The sequence below is a fragment of the Papaver somniferum genome, chromosome 7 (genome assembly GCF_003573695.1).
Source record: "Papaver somniferum cultivar HN1 chromosome 7, ASM357369v1, whole genome shotgun sequence".
NCBI classification, from domain to species: Eukaryota; Viridiplantae; Streptophyta; class Magnoliopsida; order Ranunculales; family Papaveraceae; genus Papaver; species Papaver somniferum.
Genome location: NC_039364.1, coordinates 234,833,757 through 234,856,558, shown reverse-complemented (window position 1 = coordinate 234,856,558; position 22,802 = coordinate 234,833,757). Strand labels below are relative to the sequence as shown.

General features: G+C 37.1%; 2 protein-coding genes, 1 long non-coding RNA gene and 1 pseudogene across 3 annotated transcripts; 2 read left to right on the top strand and 2 right to left on the bottom strand.

The window, feature by feature from the left end:
• Window positions 1-9,199: 9,199 nt before the first annotated feature.
• LOC113300424 lies at window positions 9,200-9,625 on the bottom strand. The gene is made up of 3 exons (XR_003335787.1): window positions 9,564-9,625; window positions 9,334-9,408; window positions 9,200-9,260 (listed from the first exon to the last, which is right to left on the bottom strand). It is a non-coding gene; the product is annotated as an uncharacterized LOC113300424 (long non-coding RNA).
• Window positions 9,626-15,718: 6,093 nt separating this feature from the next.
• Window positions 15,719-17,817, top strand: LOC113296146 (fructose-1,6-bisphosphatase 1, chloroplastic-like). The gene is made up of 5 exons (XM_026544480.1): window positions 15,719-15,983; window positions 16,371-16,444; window positions 16,614-16,841; window positions 16,930-17,430; window positions 17,534-17,817. Exons 1-5 carry the CDS (start codon window positions 15,719-15,721, stop codon window positions 17,609-17,611), a joined length of 1,146 nt encoding a protein of 381 aa, XP_026400265.1. The 3' UTR covers window positions 17,612-17,817.
• A 237-nt stretch (window positions 17,818-18,054) lies between these two features.
• LOC113296145 lies at window positions 18,055-19,049 on the top strand (annotated as a pseudogene).
• Window positions 19,050-20,520: 1,471 nt separating this feature from the next.
• LOC113296144 (F-box protein At5g07610-like) lies at window positions 20,521-22,182 on the bottom strand. Its single transcript, XM_026544478.1, has 2 exons — window positions 22,081-22,182; window positions 20,521-21,642 (listed from the first exon to the last, which is right to left on the bottom strand). Exons 1-2 carry the CDS (start codon window positions 22,180-22,182, stop codon window positions 20,521-20,523), a joined length of 1,224 nt encoding a protein of 407 aa, XP_026400263.1.
• Between the last annotated feature and the right edge of the window lie 620 nt (window positions 22,183-22,802).

Genomic DNA, 22,802 nt, shown 5'->3' with positions numbered 1-22,802 from the left:
GTTCATTGTCTTCTGTTCCTGCTTCGTTGCCGTCTTCTTCTGCTGCTCAATCTGTAACTTCAACAGATGCTTCCCCTGTTACACACCCGATGACTACAAGAGATCGAGATGGTATTTTCAAACCAAATTCACGATATGCTCTCATCTGTGATTCAGTTCTTGAACCATCCTGCATTTCTCAAGCTCATAAGGACCCTGACTGGCGTACATCATCCGACGATGAGGTCAATGCATTACTTCGAAATGGTACTTGGTCCTTAGTCCCGTATCATCCTTCTATGAATGTTATTGGTTGTAAGTGGGTTTTTCGAATCAAGCGTAATCCAGATGGTACCATTGCACGTCGTAAGTCTCGCTTAGTTGCCAAAGGATACAATCAACAAGAAGGAATTGATTACTCTGAAACGTTTAGTCCGGTTGTTAAACCATGCACTATTCGTATTATTCTTACATTGGCTTTATCCTCCAATTGGCCCATTCATCAACTTGATGTGCAGAATGCTTTTCTTCATGGAGAACTTCAAGAGGAAGTCTACATGAAACAACCTCCTGGTTATGTTGATTCTCGTTTTCCTACACATGTTTGCAAATTACATCGTTCTCTTTATGGACTTAAACAGGCTCCTCGTGCGTGGTATCACAGACTTAGCAATTTTTTGTTGCAAATTGGTTTTGTTACTTCCAAGTGTGATTCGTCCTTGTTTATTCATACTGGGACTCATGGTGTGATCTATTTGTTGGTGTATGTGGATGATATTATTGTCACTGGCTCTAGTACTACAGGTATTTCCTCTATTCTCTCTCGTTTACAGCAAGAATTTGCAATTAAAGATCTTGGTCAATTATCCTATTTTCTTGGGATTTGAGGCAATTCGTACTTCTTCGGGGCTCTTTCTCTCGCAACATCGTTATGCTCAAGATCTTCTTATTCGAGTAAAAATGGATGGCGTTAAACCAATTACTACTCCGCTAAGTACTTCCGGTGATGTTTCCTCTGATCGTAGCACTTTATTAACAGATGCTACTGAATATCGTAGCATTGTTGGAGCTTTGCAATATTTAACTTTTACTCGTCCGGATCTTGCATTTGCTGTCAATAAGGTTTGTCAATTTATGCATGCTCCTACAGAGTTTCACTGGGGGTTAGTTAAACGTATTCTTCGTTATCTAAAGCATACAAGTACGTTTGGTATACTTCTTAAGCCATCCCCTTCTTTACAATTATCTTTCAGTGCATATACTGATTCTGATTGGGCTGGTTCTCTTGATGATCGTCGTTCTACAAGTGGATATTGTGTTTATTTGGGTGGTAACATTATTTCTTGGAGTGCTCGTAAGCAAAAGACTGTTTCTCGTTCTAGTACTGAAGCTAAATATCGAGGACTTGCTATTGCTACTGCCGAAATAATGTGGATTCAGTCACTTATTTCTGAGCTTCGTATATCCACACGCTCTCCTCCCATATTATGGTGTGATAATCTTGGTGCAACTTATCTCACAGTTAATCCTATATTTCATGCTCGGACGAAACATATAGAAATTGATTACCACTTTGTTCGTGATCAAGTAGCTTCCAAGCTTCTTGATGTCCGTTTTATATCTTCTAAAGATCAAATTGCGGACATATTCACCAAACCACTTTCTAGTGATCGGTTTTCTCTTTTAAGGTTCAAGCTTACGGTTCAAGATAACCCGTTACGCTTGCGGGAGGGTGTTAACACAACGTGACTTAACTCTCAAGATAACACAACTTGTATATTTGAAAATCTCTGTATATTAGGGAATTGTCTTTATTTGGGAAAGATTGTATCTTAGCCCTCAAGTTAGTTATGCATATATATGCATTCAGTCTTTGTATATTCTATATATTGAAATCAATTAAAAACAGTCTTGTTTAATCTTGTCTCTCTTCTCTTTAGTTAATCCTAGTAGTTAATCCTTTAACCTAGAAGTTCTATCTAGGATCACGTGCAGTTGTCCTGGGAAAGATTAAGGAAGGATGTGTGTAATTATATTCGAAGATTTAGTGTCGCAAACCAACAGCTGGTTACCGTATTGTTTCTTTTGAGTATGTTATGTGGCTGAATAGGCTTGCAAAGACAGAAAAGCTTAATGATGACCCAAAAACATTTCCAACAAAAGTTTTTGAATTCCTGTCTTTGGGTGATGTTTCTAGGAGGAAGAATGATACTACATATTATACAGGTGATGCAGATGGTGCATTATTAAGTTGTTTTTAAATAAAAAAATGTATCCACGAATGATGTAAACTGTATTTTTGCTTTTTTGAAGCTGTCGTTGGAAAGCGCAGATCTGCCTCTAACATTGTGAAAAAGACGGTTGGTGATGGTTATGTCTTGATGTGAAAAATTGTGATCGAAAATGGGAGGTATAATAAACTGAATTTGTGATTTAAATTTTCAACATTTGTCAGCAAGTGAGACTCAGTTCAACGGGAATCATGCAAATGCTTAGGTCATGTGATGTGAATTAATAATGGCTTCTGCGAGTTTTGTTGTTGGTGTTTTCAGGCGGTAACAATGGCCTATGCGAGTGAAATTGTTTTGTTGGGGCTTGATGGATGCTACCTTTATGGATGGTTGAAAATAATATAACGGTACCTTATTAGCAAGGTCCGTTTTCACTTATTTCTTGATCCACGGATGATACCAACAGCGGGTTCAATGGTGATTTAAGTACCATGCAGAATTGGGAGAGCCAGAAAAATTGACAGAAGTTCACAATTCATATACATAATATGAATGCATCTTTGACAACATTGGTGGGCTTTCGAAGTTGTAAATGATCATAAGCTTCATGGAAATTGTGAGTCAAGATACTATCACTAAACTAGTCATTATTTTTGACACCGATTTTTTTCAAGCTAAATGATGATTTTTTCAACAAATCTGTTTAAGTATTTGCATGAATCTTCGATATTTAATGTCCACTGCCACCAGTTCTATTTCTAATTGATTAACTCCTCGACAAACTGCTCTGGAAATGATTCTTCGTATTCAAGAAAGTAAATAGAAGCCATTCGGCTAGGAAGAGATCTAGGCTGAGCAACCATAAGGTTCAGACTTGGCAAGAGATTGAAAGAACATCTTTCTTATTGGGAGATGGAAAGGATATCTTAAATGCATCGAAAGATGCTAGAGTGGAGGAATCAAGTGATGATTATGAATTGGAAAGCTGGGGTAGAGCTCATAGTGGGGCATCCGCTTCTTCATCTCTGGCGTCTTTTTCTGGATCTCGCTATTTATCCCAGAATTCTCCTGGAACCCCTGCCCTGGCTGATCCATTCTTAAGGTTAATATGTGAGGTAGTAAATAAAAAACTAAAATTGTACTTCTGCTTGAAATTATCTAGCTGTTGCCGTTTCTGATAATACTGATACATTTGAAGGATGTGAGCTTATTCTCTGTGACAGGTATTAGGTGCGCCAACTTTGCATGGGTAAGATTTTCCTATCTATAGGCATCTTTTTCATAATAATCATGATCTTCATCTGATATCTCATTTTCTAAGACCCGGTGCATTACTGGGGTGTTTGACTCTAATGAAAAAATGGAAAATACGAATGATCAATAACTTCCGCAAAATTTGTAGGCAGGTAGACAGGGAATTTTGGTGCAATTGCATCAGCGTTAGCTGTTTTATTTGTTTTTCGTTACGGCGGTGATCAGCAATTTCAATCTTCGTCAAAGCTGATGCCTGATAGTAACCAAGGTACCTTCTCATGAAGATAAAATAGGTTATATCACAGGTCATCTTTACCTGCAAGTAATCATATGGAGAATTTTGGTGGAAGTAAAGTCAGGTCCATTAGCCCTGGCCGCTAGCTTAGATTTGTGAGTTGTACTTCTTGGTGTAAGATGAAACCATATTTGATGCAAATGAATGAAAAAGGGATGACTAGAAATGTGAACCGTAATATCCCGGAGGAAGTTTTTATGGAATTTTTGCCATCAATAGAGTTTAATCCGTTATGCAATTGTGACTTTTGAATCAGGAGTGCCCGTTGGATCAACATTGTTGAAAGCACTGCAGCTAATTTGGTGTGGAAGATGACCTGATACCAGTGTAGGTTTGCGAAGTCCTTCCTACAGCCCAAATAAAAGCATTATCCTATTTTGTGTTTCAACTAGATTGATATTTTCTTCTAAATCTGCGCAATAGATGCCTTTCATATGGAGATTCTTATGTCTCGAGATTCTGTAGTATTGTTTGTAATGTTCTTGCATCATTGTTTCCTATTTGAAACTCCCCGACTTAATTAGAGGCATGATGGAGTAGAAGTTTAACAAATTCAATCATGTTCGTCATCACGTATACTGCTCATGAACAGACTGTTGCGCCAAAGCCTGCGGAAGTGTTAGGTTTGCACTAATATGAGGTATCTCAATATCGCCAAGAACACAATCACATAAAAAAGAAGAACAAGTATTTAACGAGGTTTAATCCTCGGGAAGGAATAAGCAATTTTATATATCACCATATAGGTTGGAATATACAAAGCCTTTAAAAGAGAAGAAGAGAACTCCTACTTAGTTCTGGTGTGTTTTTCTCTAGTTCTCTCTATGGCTATTTATACACATCAATAGGAGTAGACACATTCCTTAACAAGGAATACTTTCCTAGAAGTATAAGGTTTCCTAACTTAGCTCTAATAACAAACCTCTTAAGCTTCTATACTTAGGACACAAGTACTTGGTTTCCTTAACCAACTAGATTTCCTAATCTTAGTCCTTGACCATCCCATCAAAAATTATCCACCTCGGATCATGCATTCATGCATGAGACGATCAATAGACAAAATTACCTCCATCTTCAAACATCGATTGAACCATCTTTAGCTGCCTACGTATCCCAATAGGAATCAAACCCAACCGTAGTTCTCTTAAATGGCCTTGCTAGAAGACCTCCACCAGGTTCATAAGAACCTTTACCCCAAAAAGAGCCTTTCACAAAACTGGAAGGATGTGGATCAATTTCAAACAATGTCGAAACCTTATCCCAGATACTACTTTAGTCAACATATCAGCTGGATTGTCTTTGGTATTGATCTTCACAAGTAGAATGTCTTCATCTTAAAGAATTTCGCTCACAAAGTGAAATCGTACATCTATATGTTTGGTTCTAGCATGATGCACTTGATTCTTAGCCAAATAAATTGCACTTAGACTATCACAATGCACATGCAGTTGGTTTTGCACAACTCCTAAATCATCTAGCAAACCTTAAAACCATATAGCCTCCTTAAATGCTTCAGTCACTACCATATACTCCGCCTCCGTAGTTGAAAGTGCCACAGTAGACTGCAAGATTGATCTCCAGCTTACTGGTGCCCCTACTACGGTAAATACATACCCTGTAGTTGAACGTCTTTTGTCCAAAACACCAGCATAGTCAGAATCCACACACCCAACACACAACTGATTGTTACTTCTATCTTTCAGAAACTCCAAGCCAACATTAACCGTACCATAAAGATACCTCAAAATCCATTTCACCGCATGCCAATGTCCCTTACCAGGACGATGCATATATCGGCTGACCATACTAACTGCATGTGAAATATCCGGCCTTGTACATACCATCGTATACATCAAGCTACCAACAGCTTCAGCATATGGTACTTGGGCCATATGCTTTTGCTCTTGTTCAGTAGTGGGAGACATACGAGCATTCAACTTAAAATGAGCATCAAGGGGAGTACTTACAGATTTAATTCCTTCGTAGACACCAAACTTCTGTAACACTTTCTTCAAATATGCCTTTTGAGACAAACAAACTTTATCCTTCTCTTTGTCACGTTGAATCTCCATGCCAAGAATCTTCTTAGCTTCTCCCAGATCTTTCATCTCAAACTTAGATGACAACTTGTTCTTCAAATTATCAATCTCTTTCTTGTTATTCGATGCAATCAGCATATCATCGACATACAATAGAAAATATATGAAAGACCCATCACGTATCTTCTTAAAGTATACACAATGGTCATAGTAACTTCTTGTGTATGTTTGGCCTATCATAAACTGGTCAAATCGCTTGTACCATTGTCTTGGAGACTGTTTTAGCCCGTACGATGATCTCTTCAGTTTACATACACAATCTTCTTTTCCAGCAACCTTGAACCCACTCGGCTGAGTCATATAGATCTCTTCTTCTAGATCCCCATGTAAGAACGTTGTCTTAACATCTAGCTGCTAAATCATATTGTGCTACCAAGGACAACAAAATATGGATTGATGAGTGTTTTACCACCGGAGAGAACACCTCATTGTAGTCAATCCCTTCTCTTTGGGCATAACCTTTTGCAACTAACCTTGCCTTGTAGCGAACTTGATTCACCGAAGAAGGAAGGATCTTATGGATGGAATCCTCATTGTGTATGTTTGGATGCTCCAATTTTCATAGTTATCTTTAGTGAGTTTAGGGACATGAAAAGGAAACATTTCACTAGCCATTAGGATCTTATGGCTCTGATACCTACCACTTTGTTGGAAATGGTTTTGGGGTTAATGGCTAAATGGGTTTGGCTAAGATTTGAAAATAGGCTCACAAACACTCATTGTGGTTTATGGAAATGAAAATTCTATTGCTCTCAAACACTGATCCATACAAATTCACTTTTGTTTATAAGACTCGAACTACAAGAAAAACTGGATTAAGCAACCGGGCAATTTTGGTTGCAAAAGCCCATATTAAGTCGCACTAACCCTTAGAGAGACTTAATTTGGCTCTCGCTCTTGAGTTGCAAAAGGTGGGATCTCTATAGGTCTAGAGCAGCTAGGCACTCGCTCTAAGAATGTTTCAACTACCATCAACGATTAACAAATATGCTTGCTTTCAGTTTATTCCAATTATCCTAGAGTGAGTTGCCCTAAATTTATTTCAACCATCTTAGCGAGTAATATGTTACGTTGACAAAGGTTTAGAGCAACTTAACTGACCAATAATAAGTTGCTCAAGGGTATTGGATGTACAAGATTTTAGTCGGTGCAAACTTTCAGCTTGTCTGAAATTAGTTGCTATAACCTTTGAGTTTGTCAAAAATTAGTTGCTCATTACACATAATGTTCCGGTTCATTTAAAGGCTTCCGACCAATTTTGACTCGGCTGAATAAAAAATGAAATCATAATTAAACAAAAAGAAAATACACAACAAACTAAATGCAAAGCAAAATTAATTTAATTTAATATCATTAAATTCAATTTAAAACATCAATTGTTAATCAGGAAAAATTACAATCTCATTTTACAAAAATTAAATAAAAATACAATCTCATTTCTTTAAAAAAAAACAAATTACAAACTCTTCAACATACTTTAAGTTTGAAGGCTACATCATGCTTCTTCTTACCAAATACTTAAAGCTTTGAAGGCCACATCATGCTTCTTCTGAAACTCACTCAGATTCATTCAGATTCATACTTTTGCGACATGATACCATATTTTCTAGATATGGTTTTGATGTCAAAGTTTAGGCTGCAAAAGTAGAAGGATACCCAACAATCCTAGCTACTGCAGAATCAGCACCAACAATCCTCAGCTTCTCAGCACGCCATCATCTGCTCTTGTTGTGAGTCTCTATATGCAACTTATTCATCCATTCCACCAGTGCGAAGCTCTCAGCAATTCAGTGCAATAACCTCAAACCAAAAGCCTACAACATACACAACCATCACCCATCATGTCATCCATTTCTTCATCACCAGAAGTACCATGAACAGAACATCAACAACAAATCTTCCCCTGCAATAGAAGACCCATTGAATTCCTTCTGCTGTGCTATTTGAGAAGCAATACTGTGATCAAGAAAATATAGAGCAGCTACCATCACAACTGGTATAATGGCATAAATGACATTTTATGCAGCCTGGCATAAATGACATTTTCAACAGAATTAAACTCAAATAAAAGCTGAATGCATGTGTTAGAGAGAAAACTAGCTGGATATTATCAGTAGATTCAGTACCTTCTCGCCAATAGCCTCACCCCCAGGATATTGAACTGATCATAAGCTTATACAAAATTCAAAAACATAAACCTTTAAGTAAGTGTTGTACCAATTTGTTCCATTTGTTGATCATGATAATGATGCCCATATCCAGGGCTTGTTGTCGCATGAGCAATTAATCTTGTTGTATAGTGATTTATACCCAGAAAGTCTACCGAGTTCCTTAACAACTCTCTATCTTCATCTGAGAATTTTGGAAGCCGATCTCCAAGTTTCTCACGCATGGTCTTAGGATAGTCTCCAAAATATATTGGATCCAAATACCACCCAAAATGAAAATCAAGACTCCTTGAAGCAGCAATTTTATCCTCCATCTTATCCGAAAAAGGCTCTGCCCATTCACAATCAACTACTATTCCTATTTCACCACCCTGCTGAGCCTACAAGAGATACAAAATTACGAACATGAAAAATGGTGAAATTGATGGGAACTGTTAATAGGGACGATAGCAACAGTACATTGAGACTATTTAGTACTCTTATAAGCATATGTATTAAAGAATATAAATCCCGTGTCAGTTGAATGATGAGGTTGTTTTCACCATATTTTTTCGGCACTGCAGAGCATCTAACTGCTATTGTAAACAAACCGTTTTTTTTTCTTATCATTTGCACATAAATCGTCCGTGTTTGTAGCTTACTATAAGAGAAAATGGAAGTCTATCCGTATATTAATTATCAAACTTTCCGTATATGAGAGAATGTTTTTCTTTTTTTTTTGTTTCATTTTTCATAAGAGCCACACAAATAAATAAATTTAAAATTTTAGACAATTATCAGGAAATGTAAAAGCATCAAAGCACAGATCGAAGAAATCACCTGAAACTTTTTCTTGTATATGGAAACAGGTGCTGCATGAGCCAGAAGTTGATAATGTGCAGTCAGATATGGTTCAGTAGAAGAATTTTCACTTCTTCCAGGAGAAAATATCCCGATATCATGTCCATTTACCGAAGTTTGAAGAGGTTCATTTAATGTGATCCAATGTTTTACTCGGTCCCCGAAACTCGCAAAGCAAGTCTCAGCATATATTGCAAAACATTTTCTGCATGATTCCCAAATAAAGTATGGCATCCACTCATTAGTTCATAAGCTACACAGAATGGGATATGCAAACCAGAAATAAGATTTTATTATCAAACTTACACAATTTTGTCGGATAACCATCCTCTCACTGACTCTTGAAGATGGTTCGGTAGATCCCAATGATATAATGTCAAGTATGGCTGCAAACCTGCAGAACAAACGATATTCAACTAAGCAGTTTAATCATCAATGGAAGGGACAGCCAAGTAATAAACAAGGACCTTTATCAAGCAGAGCATTAATGAGATTGTTGTAGTAGGCAACTCCTTCCTCATTGACCTTTGTTCCCAAACCATCTGCGCTAACAGAAAGAGACCTAAATTTAGTTCCATAAAGAGTTGACGGTTGAAATAAATGAAGAAACAAAAGAGAGTGATATTCTTTTACTTCACAACTCTCACAAAACAACAGTAAGAAACATTTAAATTCGACAAGGTAGCAGATGAATTACCAGGGAAAATACGAGACCATGAAACAGAAAAGCGGTAAGCCGCAAATCCCAGCTTGGACATAAGTTCCAACATCTTCCTATAGGAGGAAAACATGCTTCTTATTATTATCAAGCATATGATGAATTGTGATACTAGTACGATAAAATTACACAGAGCTTCTTAGCATCACAAATGTAATATATTACCGCTAAACTGGACAAGTACAAAACCATAAAGAAAATTCACTACCTTGTAGAGATGATAAAATCAAACACCATTATGTTAAAACAATGACAGAGAAAAAAAAAAGTAAAAACACAAAGTGAAATCCCAAACATTATACACAAATAATACTTAAAATCCAAAAATTGTCAACACCACCAAGTACAGCAGCAGCAAGCTTTGATCTAAAAGGATTCTAGACTCTGTACTCAATCACTTTACTACCACCTTTCATTCCACCACCACCACAACCTCCTTCTTTGCTGACTCCTCTGCCTCTACCACCACCACGACCTCAAAGTTTTCAAATCAAACATTCCCATCTCTAATCTTTCCCCTAAAACCTCAATTTCAGTTTCAGTCACTTGATTCAATTACATCCAAGAACCCTAATATCTATATTGGGAAAGAACAGAAACCCTAGATTCTCTAATCTTCATTAAAACTCACACATCAATCACTAAATATTCCTCATCATACTGTGTTCACCAAACCCACTTTAATTTCTCAATTTCTAACTCCATTACGGATTCACCGAGGAAACCCTAGTTCTCGATTCATAACAGGACTCAATCCTATTCTTCATAATTATCAGAAACACCAACTCCTTCTTCTTTTATACATCCTCACGATATAAATTTCTTCAAGCCATACCTCAATATGACCTCTCGATTTTCAACTGAAGAAGAGCAGAAAAGAAGAACGAAAAAGAAGAAAGAAGAAGAGAGAATAAGGAGAGAAAATGAGTTTCAAATAAGCAGGTGAAGAGGGGGAGAGGAGACGGCGATGACGAGTAAAAGATGCGTTGAGTGAATTAGATTTTCCCAAGTAATGGCGCCGGTCATGGATCTATGGAGGAGACGAAGAGCAGAGAAGATGAAGATAGAGCAAAACAGATAGAGTTCGAGTGGTTGGGAGGGTTTGGTGGGTGAATGAAAGTGATGGACGGAGTTCGTTGGATCCATCCATACGGATTGAGAAAAGAATCTGACGGTTGAGATTTTATTTGTGATGCTCATACGGATTGAGACGCATTTGTGTTTCTTTTTTGTTAATACGAACTCATGTTTTCGGTTTAATTATCAACCTTTAACATGAAAAAAAATCCAAAAAAATATAAATAAATTTAGAACATTGTTTTCGACATTCTGATATAAAAAAATCTAAAAAATGTATAAGAATGAATCGGGAAAATGAAAAATGAATTCGATAATTGGTGGGTTTCTTTGTGCTTTCTCTTTGTGTTTTTGTGCTTTCTCTTTGTGCTTCGGGTTTGAATATCGACTAGTCATGAAGTAATTTTTACAAGTCATATAGGTCATGAAGTAGGTTTAGTTCACACTGGTAAACTCAGGTTATAAGATTACTAGAGATGGACCACGAAATTCATGATGGTTCAGACCTCAAACTTAGTTGGATACATCATCAAAATCGATAAATATGAAGCTCAGTGTTGATTCGAACTCCAAATGTGGTATAACAACATACAAACTATGATCCAAGAACCTATGGGAGGGTTTATGACTTCAAACTTAGCATAATATATCATCGAAATCGATAAATATGAAGCTTAGTGTTGATTCGAACTCCAAATGTGGTATAACAACATACAAACTATGAGCCAAGAACCTCAGGGAGGGTTTCTAAATTAAAACTTAGCATGATACATCATCGAAATCGATAAATATGAAGTTCAGTTTTGATTCAAACTTCATATGTGGTATAACAACATACAAACTATGAGCCAAGAAGCTCTGGGAGGGTTCTGACTTCAAACTTATAATGATACATCATCTAAATCGATAAATATGAAGCTCAGTATTGATTCGAACTTAAATTGTGGTATAACGGAATACAAACTGTGAACCTTGAAGCTTCGGCAAGGTTCTGGCATATTGTACGCATACGATCGTAACCTGGCCGTGAGTGGACTACTATAAGTCCATCTACTTCGTACGAACGATGAATTCATCCATTCACATGTAAGATTCCTTCGGAATCTACCCTGAAACGTTAAATAAACCATGTTCTGGCATATTGTACGCATACGTTGGCTCCGAGATCGTAACCTTGCCGTGAGTGTACTACTATAAGTGCATCTACTTCGTACGAACGATGAATTCATCCATTTACAGATAAGATTCCTTCGGAATATATTTCCTGAGTTTAAACAAGACAAGCTTGAACTTGCAATTTTTCTTAGAAGTGTGTGTGAGAAATATAGCAAAAATGAACTAGAGCCATGGTCAAGGTTTGCACAACAAGTATGCTTAACCTTAGGTACTTCATGTACTTTTGCCTTTGCACTTACGCTTCCAAACTATGTCAGTTCAACCAGGTATGCATACCGAGTATGGGTACCTTTGGAAGTTGTGAAATCATATCCAAAAAGTGTGCATACATGTGTGCGTACGTGTTCTTAAAAGTTCGCGAAGTCATATCAAAATAGTATGCATACCGTGTATATATATCGCCAGTAAGTCCCGAACTCAGATAAAAAGGGCATGCATACTAATGGTAACAGTTGGTTATGCATACCGTGTATACATATCGTCAAGAAGTCTTCAAGCAATATCATGTTCTGGCATATTGTACACTGGTACGTTCTTACATAGTTTCGACTTATAGTATTCCACTCCCGGCCAAGTTTCGACCTTGGAGCCACTTTCTTTTCGAAGTCGTCGGAAAAAATTTTCATCCGTTATATATTAATGTTATCCAATCTCTCTCGGCCTCACTCAATTTCTCTTAGATTCCCATTGGTTTAATTATAAGGTTACCGATTCATTCAAATCAAATTTCCATCCACTTCATTTAATTTTATTTGTTACCGGTCAATCTTACCAAATTTAGTTGCCGCATTCATTTTCAATCAGATATATCGGTTTTCTTCTAATTATTCATCATTTTAACCGTATGCGCCGATTGACTATAGTCAATTTCACATGTTATCAATCAATTTTATTTAATATCACTCGACATCACTCGATTGCTCCTGGAGTCAATGGGTTTATATGGTTAACTATTAAATCAAATCGAATTTTCATTTAGTACACTTAATTTTTTTTTTATCTGTCAGTTTTACTTTATGTCGGTCGACCTCACCCACTTTCTCTTGTATTACATCAGCTTCTCATGTTATTGATAATTTTAGCCGAATGTCCATATTCTTTAGTCAATTTCACCTGTTATATATTAACCTTATCCAACATCGCTCGCTCCACACGATTTTCCTTGGATTCCATGGGTATAGTTGTATTATTGCCTATTAATTTCAAACGAATTTCACCCGTTATTAATCAAATTTATTCAATAGTTACTCGATTTTTCTTGGATTCCATGCGTTTATATGGTTGACTATTAAGTCAACTCAGATATCCATTTAGTTCACTTAATTTATCCGAGACCAAAAATTTCACCTTGGCCAAGTTGATTTTTATTTTTCACCGAGATGAGAACTGATGCGTTAATCGGCATAATTGACCAAGTTCCACAGATTTTTTGACCGAAGGAATTATCGATATAATTTTAAATTTTCAAGGTTTCGGTAAAGCTCGGAGATCTATTTCATGTTGTAGGATAGTTTTTTGGTTTCTTTTGTTTGTTTGTTTTTTCTTATTTGGACCCGTTAATACAGTAGTAGCCAGAAAATGACCGAGCGGACTGGGATTGGTTTCAAACGCAATCGATCCATCAACAGTTCAGTGGTAGTTTTGAAATCGAAAACCGAGTGTATACGGTTTGGTCAGTGGTTTTGCCTAAAAACCATACCGACATGCCATTGTGCACCCCTAATAGTAAACTAAGATAACAACCATGATCCGTATGACACTAATATAACCAATAAGAAACTAAAATGAGATCATTATCGGTTTCAAATGCCTACTTCGAAAACTGACTTCTCTTTTGAACATGTGGTGGCCGCTTAAACTTGGTTGCTCAGAGAGAGGTTGTACCAACCGATTCATTTTTTAGTTGCTAGGAGTCGGTGCCTCAAAGTGAATAGCTACCTGAGCACTTTTCAAGCTGCTATAGATGACTTGAAAGAGTGATGTAGCGAGCAAACACATTCAGTCGTGGCTAGATATTAGATGACATAGGTTTGTAGCCGCCAAACTTTATGGCAGTTGCAATTTTGGATGCTTAAACCCTTAAAGTGACTAAAATTATGGGCTCTCGCTGGGATTTTGGTCGCTTAAGCCATGTTTTCTTGTAGTGTCGACCCTCAATCTTACACCTATACCTCACTTGGTGTTTTGTCCCACTTACAACTTAAATGGGTACAACTGATGCCTATTTATAGGTATTGATTGACCGACTTCTATAAGGTCTAGATCCTTCCCTACCTCTCTAGTGTATGGCCTACACTAAAAAACACTCGTTTTTTTACATTTCTTTTACATCTAGTTGCTGACTTTGACTCTAGATTTCTCTAATCTAATACTTGTTCCAGATTCCTCCATTGTCACATTTTTTTTTACATTTTCTTACTAATTAAGTCTTATAGAATATTTTTGATTAATCTAAATCAAGTTTACATTTTTAACAAATTGTACACAATCATATATTTGGTTATGTTATTGTCATTTCTTTGGAGTTTCAGTATGATAACACTCATTTCCAGTCTTCGAGCATCTTTTGTCCTCTCTTTTTTCAATTAATCCTATTCCAATCTGTCGTCATTTTGCAGATAAAGCACCAGCAACTGTAGTAAGTCTTTTTGGCCGCAAGGAGTACGAAAATTTTGTGAAGGATCTATATTTCTTTTCTCAGGTAACTGTCATATAAGCACAGAAAATTTGATTTCTAAGATGGAGGCATGGACCCCTTATATATACAACATTATAAAAAGACCTCAAATCTGTGTCTTAAGTCTTGTTTTCATTCTTTTAAGATCATTTTACAGTTCCTTATGTCTTTTTTTATGGCTGTTTTTGGTGCAGTCTTCTGTTTGTTTAAAGCAGTTAGTTTACAACCTTCTTGAGATGCTTCTTGTATCGGCATTTCCAGAGCTTGATGATGTGATCAAGCAGTTGCACGAAGAAAAACACAAGTTTGGACAATTTGATGCCTCAAAGTAGAGATAGTGTGCATGTTTTTGTTTTCACACCAAGGCAGAGATATTAAACCGTGATATCTCCCAGGTACACAGATTTTGTGGAGAAATATAGTCTTTTTCTTTTCTTTTTCTGCTGTTTGCAGTATCCATATTCCACAATGATATAATGGTTTGATTTGATTTGTAGCAAACCATATAGGGAGGGGACAGTCTCTGATATGAGAATCAGTAATTCCCTTTTTGAAAAAAATACATAGAATTTTAGATTCAATGAGTTTGTATTCAGTTTACATCTTCCTCTCTCTCTCTCTCTTTTTTTTTTTGGATTCTGGTATATTACATCTACACGTCTGGTTCGATAACGGTTGTATAAAATGGGAAGGACAGCACTTGAAGCTCTGTTCTTTGTTCTTTTAGTTTTTTTTTTTTTTACTTAATTCGCATATTTGTTGGAATAAGATTGGATTACTGTTGGTCTTTCTAAACATTTTGGATGGTAGGATATCTTCATGTGAATTCAAATACGAATTCGCCCTGCCCAAGACCAATACCACTTAGTACCGGATCAATATATGGGCTGGATGGGGGGAAGCCAGAGCTGTTGATAATTCAATCCCCAATGCTTCTCAGGATTTTGAAATTCATAATATGGTAGACTTTCATGTCTCTTTCAATAAGCAACTGAGGATTAATTATGATAACCGAATTTCAAGATCGATTTATAAAGATCTTCTGTTGCGGTTAAAACAATCATAAGAAGCTAACGAAGATCTCGATGGATGGGGGGGGGGGGGGGGGGGGGGGGGAGGTGATTTGATTCAGATGAAGATTTGAATATTGAAGCTGAAGGAATTTCCAAATCTTCAACTGCAGTGGGGACTACTAAGGTATGTAATGGATATTAAGAGTATGACTTGGTACGTTAGAGGTCTTCACGATGATCCAAAGATTCAATCAGTCAGAAATGCTATCAGGAAGAAGAAAGTTTCTCTATGTGCTATCCAAGAATCGAAAATGGAGTGTGTCACTGATTCGTTAGTGCATTCATTATGGGGTAGTAACAAATGTGAATATGCTTTTCTTCCTTCGAATGAAAGATATGGAGGCATAATTGTTCTATGCAATGGTGGGGATTTAATCATGGAGAAATCTTTATTGGGTGTTTTTTCTCTAACTATTAGATTCTGAAATGTCAAAGATGGTTTTGTTTGGCTTTGCACATCTGTTTATGGTGCTTCTGATCCTTAAGATTTTGCTCAATTTCGGCAACAAATTTCTGATATTAGAACTATTATGCATAAGCCTTGGTGCATAGATGGAGACTAAAATGCAATTTTCACTCACTCAGAGAGAAATAGAGATGGAGGCAGATTAATTAATAGAAGAAAGTTCAGGAATTTTTTTAGATACACAAAATTTTATAGATCTGCCAATGGCTGGAGGCATATTTACATGGTCTAATCTTCAAAATCCTCCTATTATTTCATGATTAGATAGGTTTGTTGTGTCTCCAGATTGGGAAGCTAAATGTCATGCACTACTTCAGCCAAGATTGGAGGTCAAGGTGCCGTTAACATTCAAGGCGAAGACCAGAAGAAGCTCGAAGTTATCTCCAATGAGGTATCTACTAAACTGAATGAATCCATTGTGAAATTTTGTATAAATTAGTTTTGGTAACACTCAAGTAATTTTACCACACCATTAGAAATCCAATTCCTTAATTGGCATAGCATTTTTATTGCCATGTAGCATGTATAATTTATTACATAGATGCATGAATGTGGTTTAGGTGTTCTCAAGCTGCTTGAGATCAAGTGGAAGAACAGGGATTATAGCTTCAGAGGAAGAAGATGTACCTGTTGCAGTGGAAGAGAGTTACTCTGGGAACTACATTGTCGTATTTGATCCCCTAGACGGCTCATCCAACATCGACGCTGCTGTATCAACTGGATCCATCTTTGGTATCTACCATCCTAACGACGAATGTCTTGCTGATTTTGGAGATGATGTATCCGCTGTACGTATATGCAAACACGTTCTTTTAGAAATCTGACATTCCTAGTTTTCATAGCTAACCAAAAGTTCTGTATATCCAAACAATGCAGTTGGACCAAGAGAAGCAAAAGTGCATAGTGAGCGTATGCCAACCAGGGACCAACCTGTTGGCCGCAGGATACTGCATGTACTCGATCTCCGTGATTTTTGTGTTGTCCGTCGGGAAAGGTGTCTACTCCTTCACGTTGGATTCCATGTATGGTGAGTTTGTGTTGACTCAAGAGAAAGTGCAGATCCCCAAATCAAGAAAGATCTACTATTTCAACGAAGGCAACTACCAAATGTGGGACGACAAGCTGAAGAAGTACATTGATGATCTCAAAATCCCGGATCCAAAGCCATATTCAGCACGTTACATTGGTAGTCTTGTAGGTGATTTCCATAGGACATTGCTTTACGGAGGGATATACGGTTACCCAAGAGATAGTATGAGCAAGAATGGGAAGCTCAGGCTCTTGTACAAGTGTGCTCCTATGAGCTACTTGGCTGAACAAGCTGGAGGTAAAGGTTCTGACGGCCACCAGAGAGTTCTTGATATCCAACCAACAGAGGTGAGTGCATCCATACTACTGAGACATGTAATTCTACCTCCATGTGTTCATGAATTACTTTTTATTTCGTTTTCACCGAATTACGCCTACATGTTTCTTGCAGATTCATCAGCGTGTTCCTCTGTACATTGGAAGCGTGGACGAGGTGGATAAATTGGAGAAGTACTTGGCTGCTGAATGATCATAGACATGATAGAATCATCGCTGACGGCATCATAATTTATCAGTTTTAGTGACGAATTCAAGAAAATGATATGTTCATTAGAAAATTCATTTTCGAGATTTCTTTTTTTCTTTTTTTTTTTTTTCTGTTCTCCCATTTTCGCATGTATGACATGTTTTGTTTTGTAATTGGTATCAAAATTAATAATATACTATGATCCGTTACCCAACAGATCCACACATTTCCAGAGATAAATCCAGAAATATCCTGCATTTGTGTTAATCTTATAGGCAAATCACAAACCGGTATATTTGTGCATTGATTTTACTAATCATAAGCGGGATCAACTGTGTCCATTCATTCAGTAAAGTTAAAGACAACAGAGGATAAGAAGAGGACCTACCATTATCTATCTTCACCACCAGCCTTAAAATTCTTTGAAATAAACCAACAGAAAGATAATGATGATGATAATGAGCACTGGAGCAACTCCAACAGCATCATCTTCACAGATTCTTCGGCAGCCGCAGGACGGTTTCTTTTCTAGCAGCGGCATTACTAAGTCTTTCCATTACGTCAACAAAAGGACTAGAAGATACCAGTGTGGCTGTGTAGCAGCATCGGTGAATCAGGGATAGGTCAACGACAAGCAGCAGGTGGACAGAAAGGGAACTACTAGTAATGCATTCGAGATTGAAACCCTGACTACCTGGTTGTTGTATCAAGAATGACAAGGAAACATCGATTCCGAGCTTGCCATTGTCCTCTCCAGCATTTCCCTTGCTTGCAAACAAATCACTTCCCTGCTTCAGAGAGCTACACTCTCCAACCTCACCGGTTCTCAGGGATTTATCAACATCCAAGGTGATGACCAGCGAAAGCTTGACTTCATTGCCAACCAGGTGTTCTGAGATCCACTGGACGTACGGGTATTATAGCCTCTGAGGAAGAAGATGTCCCGATTGCGATCGAAGAAACTTATTCCGGTAACTACACTGTTGTATTTGACCCAATCGATGGTTCCTCCATCATTGACACCGGTTTAACTACTGGATCCATATTCGGAATTTACAGTCCTGATGATCAAGAGCCGTGCCTTGTTGATTATGACGACGATGACGATGATGACGCTGATCAGTCTGATCTGAAGCTGGGAAAAAAGGAGCAGAGATGTGTGGTGAGTGCGTGTCAACCTGGCAGCACTCTTTTGGCAGCCGGTTACTGCATGTATTCAACCATGGTGGTCTTTGTGCTCTCAATCGGGAATCGAGTTTTCGCGTTCACATTGGACCCAATGTACGGCGAGTTTGTACTTACGCACAAGAACATTCAAATACCGAAGTCGGGGAGAATATACTCGTTCAATGAAGCTAATTACGAGCTGTGGGATGATAAAATTTCACAACTTTGTTAGTTGTCTTGCCTGGTTCAAGATCGATGAATGGTGTGTAAAATGTCCCTGCAGATTTGAATAAGCATTAAAATCGTTGCTTATTCACCCGGTATCAATTTAATCGAAATCACAACCGGATGTATTAGTATATCCTAATATAGATAGTCTAACCCTAAAAAAGAATATAAAAAATTAAAAACAACGAAACCACAAACGATTAATACCCGGAATCAATTTATTCAAAATCAACAACTGGTTGTATAAGTAGCCTAAAATCAATTAGCTAAAAAAGAAGAAAGAATGACTGCTCAATACTGTGTTTGAGCGTGAATATCCGTGAACTCTGCGTAGCTTATATACACCTCTCTACCCTAAAACTCCACGCAATTTCCTCTTTTGTTTCCATTCAATAGAAGTGCAATTTGTATGTAAACATATCATTAACTGCCAACGATAGAATTTGTTTCCATATCCATTTGATAGACATGCAATAATATCATAGTTTGAAGAGAATTTTTGGGAGTTTTTAGATTTTATTCTTGGTTTTCTAGATACTCACGAACTCAGCATTAATTTGTTTCCATTGAATAGACATGCAAAGTTACCATAGTATGAATAGAATTTTTAGAAGTCGTCAGATTTTTATTCTCGGTTCTTTGACACTTCATTATATTTTTAGAAGTCGTTAGATCTTATTCTTAATTCTTTGGATACTGCATTATTTTTTTTAAATATGGAAATCCAGGATTTTTTTTTTCTTAAAGATTTCCTTTTTTTTTTTTGGGGATTTTTAAAGAATCTGCTAAGTTGTCATTTGATTTGGAGCGTCAGATCGAGCCAATTCTTTTAAAAATTAACGGACATGAAATTTAGGGGTATAAGTTGCTTTTCACCCAATCGGAAAAAAGGGTTTCGTTCACCGGCCAATGAGAAAGGAGGTTACTGCAACTCCCGACGTGGTGTCAGAAATGGCCTGGGGTTTTTAGGTTGTTGATGATTTTGAACCAAAAGTTGGACAACTAGAAGAAAATACTCAAGATTTAACTGATATCATTTCTAACGTATGCTACAGATATATGATGGAAGTCGAACATTTTTTAAACTAATGTAACAACTAACGACACAGTTATGAAATTGTACGAACAAAGAAATTATAGAGACAATAATAAATTGTGAGAATAAAAGTTAACCAAATAATAACAGTGTTATACAAAATATGTTATCAAAAGAGGCATTTGAACTTTGAAGTAGTAAGCACCATAAAAAAATTACTTGCTATTACCTGTGTCCATTATTCATTTTGCCAAGTCTATGCATTATTACTTGACTTGGAAAAAAATCAACTTAAATTTTTTTATCTGGGAGTCCCGTGCATAGTAAAGCAGTAATGCAAGCCAATAAGGATAGTAAACAACATAAATGGATATATTTTCAGAACTGATTGCATGACACAAAACAAGGGGTGAACATGACATTATTAAGTTGAAGATTAACTTTAGTTAAGTGTAACAAGTGAGAGAGGCCATGAAAATATTCAAACACAGGCAAGCGACTCTATGTACTGATGAACATGACCCCGTGAGCCTGAGTTTGCAGTCATGGTGAGAGTTTTTGGATCGAAATAATAGATCTCCCTATAGCTCATCTCTTTCAGATCATAGGATATAAGTTGAGTAGCATTTATCAACAACATCAATTTTTTTGATGATTTCTCTTCGGCTTCCCCAAGAAACATTACCAACACACAATAATCGATGGTATTGTTATAATTCGTCACCGACTCTAGGTGGTATGCATTTATAATTCTTTCTAGGTCGACCTTGTATATAAGATTCCACCCACTGTAATCTTTCTCCATTTCGAAGATGCTGTAATTATCAGGACATGATCCAAGAGCCCCTACAAGATACAAATGATTTCTACACTCTCCAAGATATTTAATATACCACATATTATCATTACATACAGCTGGTAACGGCAGCGGCTTTACTAAATCTTGTTCGATATCAAAATACAGTGACGCTTCATCTTCCATGATCGAGAATTGCGAGATCCAATGCAAACAACCATTCCAAAACACACCTGGCCCAAGGAAACAGTTCCATAACGCACCTGGCGCCCTAGAGGAACTGAGACGACGTGCTGAAAAAGGACTCTCCGCAGATAACCTCCATGAGTTTGTTTTAGAGGAGTATATTTCGATATAATAAACATCATGTTCATAAAATTTCCCTATATCTATCCAGATGCAGATAACCTGATAGTGATCTGGAGACTTGATTGGATCAAAAGCTAAAGATACACTTTTAACTGCATTCCAATAATATTTGACGACATCTCTAAAGGGGGACCGAGGAAGAGCTTTGTATCGTTTTGTGGTTGGATTGTAAATGTAAATGTGGCGGATTACGATACGCGGCTCCTTGGACGTCTGAGATGTTATCCTAGTGCAACATAATAGACCATTACAAGAATGTTCTATTCTTAAGTTACTTTCATGAATAGGACCTTCCGAATTTCGCGGAGGCACTTCCACAAAATCTAGGGTTTTTAGGGGGACTCCTCCGCCACCGGTAATAGCATCATCATTGTTAAGGAAGATAAAAGGAAATTCAAATTCTGGTTCATCAGGAGGAACTGAAGGACTTCTTAATTTCTGTATGAACAACCCAGTGATTTTAAAGCTGGTCTTCCGACAAGAATGATTCTTAGCGAAATATGGGTCAGATATTAAAAATAACCATTTTTTGGATACAGATTTGAAGATCAATAGAGATTTTACAGGTAGACATAATAGAATTTGTGATAAAACATCAGAATTGTTGGCTACTTTTGTCGCTGATAATGATGAAGAATTATTGTCCACAGGAATATTCATACCTGATGATGATGAAGAAGATAACATCCTGATCCAAACGCCGCAAATCAGAATGAATTCTCGTCCTGCCAGAAACCCTTTGTTTCCGGTTGTTAGAAATGAAACCTTAAATCTGATTTAACATCAATGCTTCTCTTCATAATCGTTTTTGATTTTCAATCTTCTTCCAATTTGTTTCTTTTAATGTGAATGGAATTGTTTGGGAGGACAAGATACCTTCTGAACACCCTCGTCGTCCTCATCTGGTTCTAAAATAGCATAACTGTATTGTTTTCTACCTGACATTGGAACTACTTTTTCTCCTAACCATCCATCCATCCTATATCCTAGTTAAACTTTCTAACACTATTGAGAATAGCATAACGAAAATGAAGCCTTTTCGTCTGGTTACGAGAATGGTTCTAACCATCCATCCATCTACACGTCTGGTTCGATAATGGTTGTATAAAATGGGAAGGACAGCACTTGAAGCTCTGTTCTTTGTTCTTTTACTTTTTTTTTTTTTTTTTTTTACTTTGATCTGAAGTTCCTTAATATTGAAGCTGGAAACGAGAGTAGTTGGAAGGTCTTTGGCATTTTTTTGTTACCTTTTTCTTTCATTGATCTTAAATTTCTAAATATTGAATTGTCCCTTTGATGGGAGTTGTATTCTCTCCCAAATATTGAATCGAGCAGTATGTAACGAGAACCCCGGGGACAAGCGACCCCACACTGTACAACTGGTCCGGCATATGATCCAGTATTTACGCTCTTGCACTTCATGATCAGTTTTAGTTGAGAGATGGAGTGTTAGAGTGAGAGAGTGCGTAGGAGAGGAGGAAAGAAAGAAAAAAAAAATCAAAATTCTTCAAATTAGAAAGCCAAAATGGAAGAAGTTAGTGAAAAGGAAGCGATAGAAGAATCACCACTTGTTGAACGTTTTCACTAAATTCTATCGC